Raw genomic sequence first — 14934 nt, forward strand, 5'->3', positions numbered from 1 at the left:
CAAACGATCGGACAAAGTCCGATCAAATCATGTTGTCAGAAAATTTTACAGCCCAGCTATAAAACTTTGTTGGACGGATATTCCGATGGAAACAGTCCGATGGAGGCCACACACAGTCGGATTATCCGACAACACAGTCCGATCAGACATTTTCCGTCGGAATGTCCGACCATGTGTACAAGGGCTAACAGCCATCTTGGGTCAGGCTGATCCTTATTAAGGCCCTGGTTCCCAAATTTGCCATGTATTTTGCGAGTTGGTAAAGTAGGGACAGCCACCGCATTTAAGAATTGGTAAAAATTTTCAGAATTTCAGACATTAGAACTGCCAGATTATAAAAACATAAAAACGTCACCCACCTCCTTTTTCGATCTCGGCCTCTCCTTCCAGTTTCAGGAACACATCATCCAGCGTAGTAATAGAGACTCCGTAACTTACAATGTCTCGGCCCACATGTCCCTCCAGGTCAGAGAACAGAGCTGCAAAAAAATAAAAAAACAGTTCAGTGTTAAAGGAGAACTTCAGGATATAGAAGTGGAAAGGACAGTAGGAGGTTAGTGTAATCAATGAATTACATTTATCTCCATGCTGTCTTTTCTGACTTGGGGATCATATAAATATGGCAGGAACTTTGCGGCACCATTAGCTTGATGCTCCTGGTCCGTGCACTCTCTGCTTCCTTACCCTGTTATTTTATGAATCCACTACAAATAAATGTATACTTCCATTTTATGCCCCCCCCGACCATGACATGATCCCCGTACCAGGGAAGGCATCCATGTTCAGGAATGGCAGGGTGAACGTCAAATCCTCCACATTCTGTGTGCTGAGTTTGGCACTGGAGATGTGCTGCTTTATGAGGGATGTGATGGCCTCTGTGTCACATGACGGGGTCACCTGCATCCTGGTTACCCCAAAAAAGACAAAGTTATCAGTCAAAATTCATCATTAAAACACTCTCCACACATTTGAGGGACACGAATCATTCATATAGGTCTACCTTATATTCCTTTGAAGCTGGAAATGTCAGTCTTAAAAAGGGCCACTTGCTATACCAGAGATTACGGTTTAATGACACAACAGTAGTGGATGTAGTGGATCTGGATATTAAGAGGAGTCGTTTTGTGAATCCTAACCCTTCCTTTATGGTTCAGGTATGAGGCTCTTTGCGTTAGCACCACAGTCTAGATCAGCCTCTCTCAACCTTTTCAACACAGAGGAACCCTTGAAATAGTTCTCCAGTCACAAGGAACCCCTGCTAAAAATTAGAAGTCTATAACTCATAATACATTAATGTGATGGTGAGTGGGAAGAATGGTCCTTACACTTTTGGTCATTGGGAAGAATTACCTCCTTACAGATAGCTAAAAAGATCAATTGTGTCGTTGGAAACTTATCTGAGAGGCAGAAATGGCCCAATGCTAAAGGAACCCCTACAACCTCTGGAGGAACCCTAGTTGAGAATCGCGGCTCTAGATAGTGGAGGAGTTGTTTGGTGAATTCTAACCCTTCCTTTAAGGTTCCAGTAGAGAGACCTTTGTGTTAACACCACAGTCTAGATGTTCGAGGGGTTGTTTAGTGAATCCTAACCCTTCCATGTGGGTTCCAGTAGGAAGCCCTTTGTATTGGCATCACAGTAGATGTTAGAGGAGTTGTTTAGTGAATCCTAACTCTTCCTTGAAGGTTCAGCTATGAGACCTTTTGTGTTGGCATCTCAGCCTAAATGTTAGAGGAGTTGTTTGGTGAATCCTAACCCTTCCACGTAGTTTAGTTATGAAGCCCTTTGTGAAAGCGCCAAAGTCTAGATATTAGAGGAGTTGTTTGGTGAACCTTAACCCTTCCTTGAAATTTCAAGTATGAGACCCTTTGCGTTTGCACCACAGTCTAGATGTTAGAGGAATTGTTTGGTGACTCCTAAACTTAGTGCACCAACCACATCTTCTGCAAGTCTCCAAGCATTACATGCAGGTTTGGTTCTCCATGCTCACCTCAAGTGATAGCCAATGCCCCATTTTCGCTTTAGGAAAAAAGAACTCCCAACGCATTTCAGCCTCCCACTGGAGAGCACAGCCTTACGGTCTGGAACCAAATGAAAAGATAATGATCAGACATGCATAAGAATTTCCAACAAGTTTAAACATTTTGTATGCCGTGACAAGCAAGTTTGAGGGTTGGGATAAACCAAATTGGATGCATCTGGTTACACAGATTGGTCTTTGAAAAGCCAACCTTTGTTGTAGCCCTAAATAGCCCAAATGATAGATAAGGTCACACATTTAAAGGAAAAATGCTTGGTCATGTGAACTTTTACAGCAGATACAACCATGCTGATTGGCTTCAGAATATTTGGGCAGGGACCACTTATTGGGCTAAAAAAATGGACATGAGTAGTCTTGAGTACATTTTTTAAAATAAATGTTTCTCAAGGGCCCCAAGGGTTTAAATTACACCAGAAAGGTGGACACCAAAACCTTAAAGCACCGCACCCGCAAGGATGTCAGCTTCGTCCATGAACTGCGTGCTGAATAAGGTGACGTGGCCAACTTTGCGCTCTTTGAGAACAGACCATACACGGTGCCTGGAGAACGGGTCAAGGCCAGCCGTTGGTTCATCCAGCAACAGAATCTAAAAGGAGGGCAGTTTTAAAAATAGAAGAGATATTTGTAAAGATTTCTGTTGCATAACATCGATTAAAAGAGAACTTCAGTCAAAACCATAAATTATGTTTACTTCATATATATATATAATGTAATACTCATCCATGTCCTCTACAATTTTAGAGAAATGAGAATCCCTAAATTGTAAGATGTTAGATTTACCATGTATAAAAAAAAAAGTGTAGTGCCATGGTGCTAAAGAAGTCCCCCATGGGACCCCATGGTTTTCATCCAGGCAGGTTGAGGCACTCCGGGTTGCTTATGTCATACAAGGGAAACTGGATTTTATGTTTCTTCAGAGATTGGTAAAACTCGGTTTTGGTCCTGGAGCCCAGAGACTTTGAAGGGATGAAGCTCCCAACCTGGGTCCACCAGCAGCCTAGGTGTGTGGAGGGCTGTCCTTATAGATGTGACTACGGCTCAGGGCTCCACCCCAGACAAAAGGAGATCTCTGGCCAGGAGTCAGATTGTGTATTTCTTTGTTGGAAAAGGAATGCTAAAAAAAAGTGTGTGTGGAACTTGAGCTTTGTTTTAATAAAAATGGTCAGGAAACGCCCTTAAAAATAAGATTTAAAGGGGTTGTAAATCCTTCCATATACCCAGCGAGGTGACTGGCCTCAAGTGATACACAAATATTAAACAAATCCTCCTACCTAAGTTTTACCTGTTTATCTGCAGCCAGGCCCGGACTGGGACAAAAAATAGGCCCGGGAATTTTGCATTAAGCAGCCCATGACATGTTAACCGGCCCCTTCCCCACTCTCCTCCCTAACAGATCCCCTGAGAGGGGGAGGGGGAACCCACCAGAGGTGTGGGGGAGGGGTGAGGTGGGACCAGGAGAGCACAGGGAAGAACCTTGAGAACATGGGGTGGGGCGAGAGCACAGGGGAGAGGCAGAGAACACAGGGAGGAAGAAGAGAGTACAGGGGGGCAGCATAGAGCATAGGGGGAGGTGGAGAGCACAGGTGGGCATTGGAGAGCATGTGGGGAGGTGGAAAGCACAGGGAGGGCGGCAGAGAGCACGGGGGCGGCAGAGAGCATGGGGATAGGGGGGAGGTGGAGAGCATGGGGGGAAGTGGAGAGTATGGGGGGATGGCAGAGAGCATGGGAGGGCAAGCAAGGGAGGGATGGGGTGAGGTGGAGAGCATGGGAGGTGTCAGAGAGCATGGGGGGGTGGCAGAGAGCACGGGGTGGCAGAGAGCATAGGGGGAGGTGGCATAGACGGTCAGAACTGACTCACGCAGATAGCAGAGGATTGTGAGAGTAGACAGTCATCACGCTCGGGGCTTTGTTCATTTTTCATTTCACAGGTTTAAATCCACTTTAAGAAAATGGCTGCGCCTTCAATGCTCCATTATTTAAAGTGGAAGTAAACCCATGGATTTAAACAGTTAAAAAAAAGGCATGCTGGGAATGCTAACTGCACATTGGCTGTGCTCTCAGCCAAACTATCAAACCATTCAATGGCTGGTGTCATAACTGATCACATGTGCAGCACCATAGCCGTTGAAGATTAAACAGAGGCAAAGATGGCAGCTTCCTTGGCTGAAAACGATAGGGGAGTTTACTTCCACTTTAAGCTGGTTCTCACAAAGTGTTTTTTTTTTTTTTTTGCAATGAAAGCCAAATAATACTTGAAAAGATCACCTCGGGGTCTCCTAATAGTGCAATCGCCAGGGTCAGCTTCCTCCTCTGACCTCCACTCAGTTTATTGGCTCTCAGGTCTTGAATGTTCTCTATGTCCAGGTCACAGAGGACCTTTTCTACCTATAAAATAAATCTGATCAGCAAAAAACTCAAATCTTCCATTTCAGAATGTCTATTGTTGACTGACGTATATCTGCACATCCGCATTGCTTTGTACCTCGGATTTCACTTTACTTCTAGGAACTCCTTTAATCTGAGCAAAAACCTCCAAGTTCTCCTTCACCGTTAGAAGCTCAAAGTTGATATCGATCTGCGGACAAAAGCCGATCTTCCTCTGGATCTCCTGACGAAGACTGAGGTCTGATAGAGGATGGCCATAGATGTTGGCAGAACCTACAATGAGGACGAAATGAGGTTAAAGGTCATCTCCACCCAAAATGTATATATTTGAGCCTCCATCTGTATTGTAGGGGTTGGTTATGGTCCTATCAGAAGATTAGAAGTCATGTACCCACAATGCACAGCAAGATAATGACACCGTTGCTCGCTCTGTTAAACATCAGTATGGTGCCCACTTCTCAGATGTGTCTAGATGTGGTATTAGCACAATGTTGTCAGAGGGCTCTTTGAAGCTCAATATAAGTAGAGAGATGGAACCTGTATTGGATTTGGGTCAACTTTTTTTTAATGTTAGGCCACATTTACACTAGAAAATGTGCCCGGCAGGGTTTACATTCAGCCCTGGACACAGACTGTAGAGGCCATGCCTATCCATTTTTATATAGGCAGGTAATGCATATAACGAGAGGAAGAAAAACTCACCACCAGTGACTCCGCACATCCCGCTGAGTATATTCAGTAATGTTGTTTTTCCAGCTCCGCTGTGACCGAGTAACGCCGTGATCTGTCCCTCATAGATGTCCAGATTCAGTCCTGGGGGGGGGGGGGGGGGGGGGTAAAACCTTTCAGTGATCAATGCCCGGCTACACAATATAGGATTATGCTTCCATCAGAAACAAAAAAAATTGTGGAATGCAACATTGAGTCTCTTTACAGCAAAAGGATGACTGTCCTTTATTTTTTTGAAAGTATACTTATCCTTTCCCAACTTTCTGGAACTTTTTGGGTCTCCTTTAGGCTTGTGCAATTAGTTTCGTAACGAATCGAAATCCAGACAAATTTTGCATCTTTCAGACATTCGGATGCATCCGAAATGTCCGAATAAAAAAATAACGAACAACAACGAATACGAAAGAAATATAACGAATGAATTTTGACATGATTCAGTAATTCTTGAAAGATCTAATGAAACAAAAGGTCAGCTCAAAGTAAATCTTATAGTCCAATCAGCTAATTAATTTTGAGCCGGAGGATGGATTACTGGCAAAGTGCATTCCTGAGAAGTGAGTTAGAAGGTGGTTGTATTGTATTTGAGCCGAGGAGAAGAGACGTTGTCATTGTGTGTGTTAAAAGATTCAATAAACAAAAACGACTTTCCAAACTACAAATCATTATCACGAATGTCTATACATACATAAATAGCGAATTTCACCGAATACGAACTAATGAATTCGACACTCTACGAATAATAACAAATTATCCGAAAACGTATTAATGTAACATAACGAATATAACAGAACGAAATGATGTATTTTACGAATGACAACGAACCGAAACTAAACAAAATTTTCCGTTGTGCACAAGTCTAGTCTCCTTGATCTTAAAGGGTTCTATTTATAAAAAATAAAATAAAAAAAATACCTTAGTTTTCTTACAGCTATAACAAATAGTCCCCATAATGTGCCTAATATGTGCGTTTCCTATGATCATCAGCTCCATCTACTGGCCACAATGCGATATGTTTCTGTAATACCTTAATCATGGAAATATCACATCATGGCCACTAGATGGAGCTGCCGATTATAAGAATAAACATCTTTGTCAATATATGGGGATTATATGTGACAGTTGAGAGAATGCTTGAGATGTTCATATAGAATTTTTTTTTTTTTTTTTTTTTATAAATACACCCATTAATCTTTTTAATTATTACATACAGTATTGGTTGTGAATGTTTGTTTGCCCACTGTCTTCTACCTAGGAATTCCTCAGGACAAGCAGCCTATCCTCTGCCTTAAATTAAGGGAAATGTATATTAAGAAGAATTCAGCTTCACAACATTCAGAGTTTACGAATCACAGTAATAACAAAATTTCAATAAATCCCAAAAAAATTAAAACCTTTAATACATTATTTAATTAATTTAATTATTTATTTAATATTTATATTTATTATATTATATTATATTTTATATATACCGTAATATTATTTATTATATTATATTTAATATTTATTTACTATTATTTATTTAAATTGTTTAATTAATTTAATAAATTATAAATGAATTATCCAAATTCGAATGAAAAAAAATGTATTTGAATTTGAATTCAAAATGGAGACATATTGCAATAAATACAGTAAAGGTATAAAAGAGGAATAAGATGATTATTCCTACTTAGGCTGTTTTATAGAATAGAAAATAAAATAATAGAATAAAAACAGAATAGAAAAGAATAGAACAGAAAATAAAAGGATAGGATAGAAAAGAATAAAATAGAATAGAACATAAATAAATAAAATAGAATTACACATAATAAAATATTCTATTATTTTCTATTCTAATCTATTCTTTTCAATTCTCTTCTATAAAGCAACCCAAGTAGGAATCGTCATCTTTTTTTTTCACTTTTAAATCTTATTGTATTTATGGAAATAAGTTCCATTTCAAATTCATTTTCAAGTTCATTTCGAATCGATTTGAAAATAACGAACATACGGAACAAATTGGAATATAAGAAACAAATTCTGAAAACGAACCATTCCAACATTATTGTGAATATGAGGAAACAGACTAATTAAATGAACACACAAATCTTTCTCTGTTGTGCACATCTCGAATATGAAATATTTTCTTTCCAGGATTGTGGATTTACACAGACAATAGAAGTGAACATTATAGAAATTGGATCACCTCGTAGCGCCTCTGTCGCCTTGTCCTTGCCGCTGTACATTTTCTTGACATTACTTATCCTGTGTGAAGGGAGAAGATGATGATTTAGAGGAAATTACATAAAACCAGTCCAAGGACATGTTCTTTGACCTGATACTAAAATTCAGATATTACATCAACCATTCTCAACCAGGTTTCCCCCAGAGGTTTCTAGAGCAGTCATTGGTTGACCTCCATATTTCTAGTAATAGGTTGACCACTGATGGTGCCTCCATACTTCCAGAGCCAACACCACTCTACAGAGTTAGCTCCCGATACTACAATTCACAATTTACACCAACTAGTCTCAACCAGGGTTCCTCCAGAGATTTCTAGGGGTTTCTTGAGCTGTGGCTGGTTGACCTCCCAACTGATGGTGCCTCCATAGTTCCAAGGCCAACACCACTCCACAAAGCTAGCTTCCGATACCAAAATTCACAATTTTATATCAACCATTCTCAACTAGGGTTCCTCCAGAGATTTCTAGGGGTTTCTTGAGCTGTGGCTGGTTGACCTCCCAACTGATGGTGCCTCCATAGTTCCAGGGCCAACACCACTCCACAAAGCTAGCTCCCGATACCAAAATTCACAATTTATATCAACCATTCTTAACTAGGGTTCCTCCAGAGATTTCTAGGGGTTCTTTGAGCTGTGGCTGGTTGACCTCCAAGCTGATGATACCTCCATAGTTTCTGGGCCAAAACCATTATACAGAGCTAGTTCCTGTCACACACTCACCCGGGACAGGGGCTTTTGGAGGGGACTGAATGGTAGCCTCTTACATACCAACTATGGGCCCTGGCATTTGAGGGAGCTACAAGCATTTAGAAATATATTCTGTTATGTAATGTAAAAGGACATTATTAAGGAGGCCATGATGGTCTCTGCCAGCTTGGGACTCAGTGGACAGATGTATGTGAAAGAAATGCTGATTAATGAGATCTATAAAGCCTGGACTTTCACCCAATAGTTTATTGTGCTCAATAGCACACCTTTGTCTCCTAGCAAACTATTGGGGGATGTGTTTATGCTTATGTGTATTGTAAGTTGAGTGAGGAGACGGCAAGTCTACCCTGAAAGGTCATATCTCTGAGTCACCAAGTCTGGGTAAATGATTAGATAACTAGCTCATGTTAATTAGGTTTCTGGTTACAGTTGTATTGTTAGAGTGATATGAGCAGGAGGGGGGACCTCCGCTTCAACTGTATATATGTCAGGGCTGGCTTAGCCCTTCCTTCTCTGGGCTGGCTGCTCAGCTGTCGGCTAATTTCCAGCTCTCATCTCTCTCCACAGTTACCAGCTGTTCCTTATCCAGCTCGTCTGACCTGCCTACTTAAAGCTGTCCAGCTCACTTCATATCTGCCTTCGCCTTGGTCGCCTTGGTCACATCACAAGAAACCATCTTCTGCAGTTTTGTTTAAAGACTGGATTGCTGACATCCCTTCTGGCTCCTTATCCTGCTTGCTGTTGCTCCACATGGATCCCTGAATTCTGGCCTGGCTGATTACCCGATCTGGTTGCTGAACTCTGGACTGGCTGACTACTCGATCCGGTTACTGGACTCTGGCTATGCTTTGAATATGCTTACTCTATTTACCTTTTTATTTTTATTAATAAGCAAGTGTGATTTAATTGTACTTCTGTCTCGGTCTGATTCAGGGTTTCTGACAATATAAGACAGTATTCTTGTTCTAATAAACAGTCCATGTTCAGCAACCAAACGAGTATTGTCTAGTTTTGTTGTTGGGAGCGGTTGGAATATCTGATATCTGTATTCAGACTGGGAGGAAGCGGTATATGACGAAAGCACTCAAACGGAGTGTGGATAGTTTCGTTACAGTTACCAATACTAAAATTAACATTTTATATAAACTAATCTAAATCAGTTTTCAGGGGTTTCTTGAGCATTCATTGGCCTCCCAACTGATGGTGCCTGCATAGTTCCAGAGCCAACACCACTCAAATGAACCAGAACCATGGCCCCAATGATCTTTTTAGCTGTGTTTTGCAACTCTGACCACCGGTGTTGAGCATTCTTTCCAATGACCACCAAAGAATTATTTATAGCAGGGGTTCTCCAAGGCCTACAAAATTATTTCTAGGTTTCTCTGGGGTAAAAAGGTTGAGAAAGCGGCTCCACATAATTCAGCAGAATGCTTATTAGCATGGCCAAATCACATATCTTGGGTAACAAAGGACCTCTTCCTTGTCATGAATGAAATATCACAGCTCGCAAAGGCTAAGCTGCTCCATTCGCACTTGTACGACTCCAAATACATTTACGTTTCTGGTTGTAACATGACAAAATGTGTAAAATTTCAAGGGGAATATGAATACTTTTTCAAGGCACTGTATAATGGGCAATAATAGCCGCTTCCATGGCAATTCAAATATACCCTGAAAGGTCATATCTCTGATTTACCAAGTTTGGGTGAATGATTAGATAACTAGTTCATGTTAATTAGGTTTCTGGTTACAGGTGTATTGTTAAAGTAATATGAGCAGGAGGGGGGGAACCTCCTCTTCAACTGTATATAAGACTGTATTCTTGTTCTAATAAACAGTCCATGTTCAGCAACCAAACCAGTATTGTCTTGTTTTGTTGTTCGGAGCGCTTGGAATATCTGATAACTATATTCAGACTGGGAGGAAGCGGTATATGACGAGTATGGGAAGTTTCGTTACAGTTCCCAAAGCTAAAATTAACAGTTTACATAAACTAGTCAAAACCAGAGTTCCTCCAAAGGTTTTCAGAGGTTCTTTGAGCATTCGTTGGCTGACCTCCCAACTGATGGTGCCTGCATAGTTCCAGAGCCAACACCACACAACTGAACCAGAACCATGGCCCCAATGATCTTTTTAGCTGTGTTTTACAACTCTGACCACCGGTGTTGAGCATTCTTTCCAATGACCACCAAAGAATTATTTATAACAGGGGTTCTCTGAGGCCTAAAGAATTATTTCTAGGTTCCACTGGGGTAAAAAGGTTGAGAAAGCGGCTCCACATGAATCAACAGAATGCTTTTTAGCATGGCCAAATCACATATCTTGGGTAACAAAGGACCTCTTCCTTGTCATGAATGAAATATCACAGCTCGCAAAGGCTAAGCTGCTCCATTTGCACTTGTACGACTCCAAATACATATTTACGTTTCTGGTTGTAACATGACAAAATGTGTAAAATTTCAAGGGGGGTATGAATACTTTTTCAAGTCACTGTATAATGGGCAATAATGGCAGCTTCCATGGCAATTCAAATATATAACATCATGTTGAAATCAAAAGGTGCCCCCATTCTGGATCATTGTTAAAAATAATATTTGGGGTCTGTGTCAACAAGACTTGGGCTCTCTTTAATTTAAGATGCTTAAGGGGTGTGACTTCTATAATAGACAGAAGTGGAGGCTTCACCTCGAACATCAGTACCTGATCACTTCTTTTCCCAGTAACTCAATGGGAACTTTTTCTACATAGTCCCCAGAATCCTCTTCTATGTGCTCTCCTTCTCCTAATGGTACGGGGGTCATCTTCTTCTTCTTCTTTGACCAGAATGAAGGGCTCAAGCAGAACAGCGGGTTGTGTCTCACTCCGTGTTTATCTGCCATGAAAATAAGTCAAGTCTGGTTAAGGCCATGAGGATAAATTAAAGACAGCTTTAGCGTTACTTCGGTTGAGGCTTTTTAGACCAGCGTGTACATAATTACATCATAAGAAAGACATCACAGTGACCAAGACAGGTCAATGCAACAGCTTCCATACTTATGTTTGAGGCTTGGACACAATTGACATTCCCACCCGTGTGCTCCACTTGACACATTTTGCTATCGGCAGGGCAGGACTTACCATTGGACTTGACTGGGCTCAAGCCCATGGGCCCCACCCAATAGGGGGCCCGCCGAGATACATAGCCGTGTGTACTCAGCTCGGCTCCACTCACATAACACAGGGACTGCGAGAGGACCCCGAGAGCCGCAGAGAGGACCCGAGAGCCGCAGAGAGGACCCGAGAGCCACAGAGATACACAGGACCCGGTATCTCGGTGGCGCCATTTTTAAAATTCAAGACTGCAATGACACTGCAGATGGATGGGCAAGGCTGCAGATGGACACTGAGCAGACTATATTGATGGGCGCTTACATTTTATTTATTTTTTTCCTCAAAACTTCCCTCCCAAACTTGGGGCGCGTGTTATACACCGATAAATACGGTAATGTATAGAAGATAGGGCCGAAAGTGACTCAAGCCCAGGGGCCCCCACCACCCTAAGTCCTGCCCTGGCTATCGGCCAATACATAAATATCAGCCATTTGTCATCACCTGGAATAATCTTGTCGAAATAGAGAGTGAGGATGATATAAAGCACTGAATCCAGAGTCAGGTAGATGGTGCTGGAGAGTATGTGGGAGGAATCACCACCGATGTCTGAGAAGAAGGCCCCTTGAAGGTCATTTTCCATGTGCATGCTCTAAAAACACAGAGAAGCCATAATTAATGGGCACATCGCACCAACAATATGAGAGTCCATGCCAAATACACTTTCAAAGTGTTTGAGTATACTTTCTGAAGTGTATTTAAACCTAACTGATGCTTTATTCATGCAGTGCAGGACAACAGGTTCACATTAATGCCCACCCCTAAAGAATCGTTCCTTCACGCCTCCTCGGTTCCAATCAGCTGCCAAATAAAGAAGATCAGTAGGTCCAGGTATTGTTGACCATATCACTTCCTCCCCCTTCCTGTCATATGACTGCACCGGTGCTTGCTGCCTGACTAGGGGGTGGGGCAATATTCCTCAGCCCTGTGTAAGCTCCACAAACAGCTCCCAAAAATAAAATGATTACCTCCACCATCCCGACGGCGAAGGAGAAGGGGTGGAAAATGCTCAGAAAAACTTCCAAAGATTTGGGTAGGGCGTTCACCAGTGGAAGGAGGCCCAACGCGGCTAGGAAGAGAGTGATGAAAAACCCCAGAATCGCTGCCAGGCGGTGCTTCCTGAAGAGGGCGCTCAGCATGCAGTTAAAACAGACCTGAGTGGGTAAAAGATTAATCAGTGAGGTTGGATTCAGTTCATAAAAATGGAGCTGCAGAGGAAAACGACCTCCATATACCTCCTGTCTATAATGCCCCCCATATGGTAAGGATCCCTCATGAAACCTTAGCGATGTAAACTAGATGACATGTAATTTGCACTGAGCCCTGGAAATCTCCAGACACTTCCTGTCTAGATGCACTCCAGGGATGGTGGCGTGGTGTTTCAGAGGGTTTCCTGATGGGGACAACACATGACTATGCCTGTGTAATGTGTATTGACATGTCTGCTTGTAGTCTCCACTGGAATCCCTTGTGACAATGCAGGGAGACTGAGACAGTGTTGTCACCCCATAACAGGAAGTTCCATCACCTTCTCGGCAGAATTTTGAAAATTACTTTTGAAAAGACATTGACATGTTAAAGCTTCTATGAAATGTTAGTGATTGGCTGCATGTCTTTTTGTAGCTAAACTTGGCCAGGGTGCGGGGTGAGCCTTGGGATACTAAATTTGGAGGATTCCAAGGTTCTATGTGCACACTACCTTCACAAATTTGGTGAAAATTATAATGGAGGTCATTCTCTGACTATGATGGACTCCTCAGGGTGAAACCCCCTCAGTGGACTCAAATGAAGGAGCAAATCTAAGCCTACAACCTTAAGCAGTCTCTCCAAGAGTTAACAAGGACAGTCTCTAGGATCCCGCTCAGGCCTGTACTCACTGTGCCCTGGGTATTTGAATGCTTTCCTGCAGTACCAGACGGCTTCTGTACTGTGACCCTCCAGACCAGATCCTCTGTAGACTTCCTCCAAACTACTCCCAGCATCATCAGACAGGGGTCCCTAAGCTCTCATTGAGCTGGGACCCCTGTAGCCTCAAGCAAACTTTCACTAAGTGACAATAGGGCCACAACCCTCAGGCTGGGTCTTCTCCCACAGGGCAAGGACCCTGCTGTTCTAGGGCCCAGCCTATTTTTACACACCTCACCCAACTATTGGTCATTTTTCCTACCTCTGGATTGGCTGATGCTGTTCAATATGCAAGTTAAAGGGCCTGCTTCTTCCAACCCACTAAATTCTGGAACCCACCAAAAATCAGGGGGGAGCAGCCAAGCATACATCCAGCAGAACCCAAAACAGCCAAAAGCAATTTAACTTTGCTGCACTGGTTACAGAAGAGCCAACAACTAATTTTACCTCAATACTACTAGCAACTTAACTAGGAGGGTGATAAAAATGTGGCTTTCATTCACGCAAACACGTCATCCAAACTTACCGTTGCAACGCCGTAGAGGCTGAAGAGCAAAAAAATAACGCCAAAGGAACTTTGCACAAACAGATAAGTGGTGGCAACCAGAGCCATGAAGGTGGCGATGATGATGGCACTTGCGATGTACAGCAACCCCCAAGACAACCTGAAATACAAGATGATGACATCATACTGGAGATCTTCTAAGAATGGAAATCTCCAACCAATGGGGGCCATTGTATCCGCCAACAGAAAGGCAGGCATGCTTGTGACCCCCGATCTTCCTGAACTGTTCAAAGTCAGTAGCGCCCCCCACTGTGTCACTGCCCCACCACCCCCACTATTGGCACCCTACCTGAGCTATTTATCTTCAATAAAGAATCCCTACCAAGAATATACTTATTTTGGTTGACCAACGCCACTCACCAAAATGCCAGATCCTTCAGTCCCATCATCCTCATCAGCTCTCTGGTTTTCCTCCTCTCCCGGGTAATCTGCAGCGTCATGAGATAGGACAGCGAGACGAAGCACATGCTCAAGTCATAGATGATGGTGCCCATGTAAATAACCGCCCTTTCTGTATAATCCAAAGATTTCATCTTCACCACCTCTGTGGCCGCCAAACCATCCCACAGCGACTGCTTGGTGTTCTTCTGCAAAATATTATTTGAGCCGATTATTTCAGTTTTTTTAAGGTTGGGCAATTTTTAAGTTTATATATTTTTTTTATATTATTTTTCTGTTAAAAGAAAAAGGAGTAAAAGATCAATAATATAATAATATATCTACTTTATTTTTTTTGGAAAGCCCGAGAACTCCCCCCAAAAAAGGTAAATCCCGCCTTTTCTGACATTCACTAGAACAAGTGTTCTCATTGGAAGAATTTACATTCAATTTTTGTCCCGGTGACAGTGGTCATCAGGACACGTAGGGATGTATTAATGAGGAGCTATTCGCCTTGTGAAACTGCATGTACAGTGCCTTGAAAAAGTATTCATACCCCTGGAAATTTTCCACAATTTCGTGTTACAACCAAAAATGTAAATGTATTTTATTGGGATTTTATGTGATAGACCAACACAAAGTGGCACATAATTGTGAAGTGGGAAACTGATAAATGTTTTTTTCGAAAAATGTTATACAAATAAATATGTGAAAAGTGTGTGGGGGGGGGGCATGTCTTTTGCAGACTCTAAGCCCCTGTACACACGGTCGGAGATTTCGACAACCAAATCCGTTGGATCTTGTCCGAAACTGTTGCATACACACGGTCGGACTAAGTTGTCGAAAAATCCTATCATTCA

The 14934-nt window shown here is 42.2% G+C and overlaps 1 protein-coding gene across 4 annotated transcripts in view; it reads right to left on the bottom strand.

Moving 5' to 3' along the window:
- LOC143936209 (ABC-type organic anion transporter ABCA8-like) overlaps positions 1-14934 on the bottom strand; it is a 125827-nt gene that overhangs the window by 65664 nt on the left and 45229 nt on the right. For all 4 annotated transcript variants that reach the window (XM_077460619.1, XM_077460617.1, XM_077460620.1 and 1 more), the window contains 13 exons: positions 14057-14283; positions 13658-13796; positions 12195-12380; positions 11671-11818; positions 10780-10951; positions 7336-7394; positions 5127-5237; positions 4522-4697; positions 4305-4424; positions 2487-2625; positions 1989-2079; positions 765-904; positions 360-479 (listed from right to left, as the gene is read on the bottom strand). In XM_077460619.1, the coding sequence (XP_077316745.1) occupies positions 360-479; positions 765-904; positions 1989-2079; positions 2487-2625; positions 4305-4424; positions 4522-4697; positions 5127-5237; positions 7336-7394; positions 10780-10951; positions 11671-11818; positions 12195-12380; positions 13658-13796; positions 14057-14283 (1828 nt within the window). The remainder of the gene's footprint in view (positions 1-359; positions 480-764; positions 905-1988; positions 2080-2486; positions 2626-4304; positions 4425-4521; positions 4698-5126; positions 5238-7335; positions 7395-10779; positions 10952-11670; positions 11819-12194; positions 12381-13657; positions 13797-14056; positions 14284-14934) is intronic.

The sequence above is a fragment of the Lithobates pipiens genome, unplaced genomic scaffold, assembly GCF_037356315.1.
Source record: "Lithobates pipiens isolate NorthernLeopardFrog02 unplaced genomic scaffold, aLitPip1_a1.2 Scaffold_28, whole genome shotgun sequence".
Taxonomy (NCBI): Eukaryota; Metazoa; Chordata; class Amphibia; order Anura; family Ranidae; genus Lithobates; species Lithobates pipiens.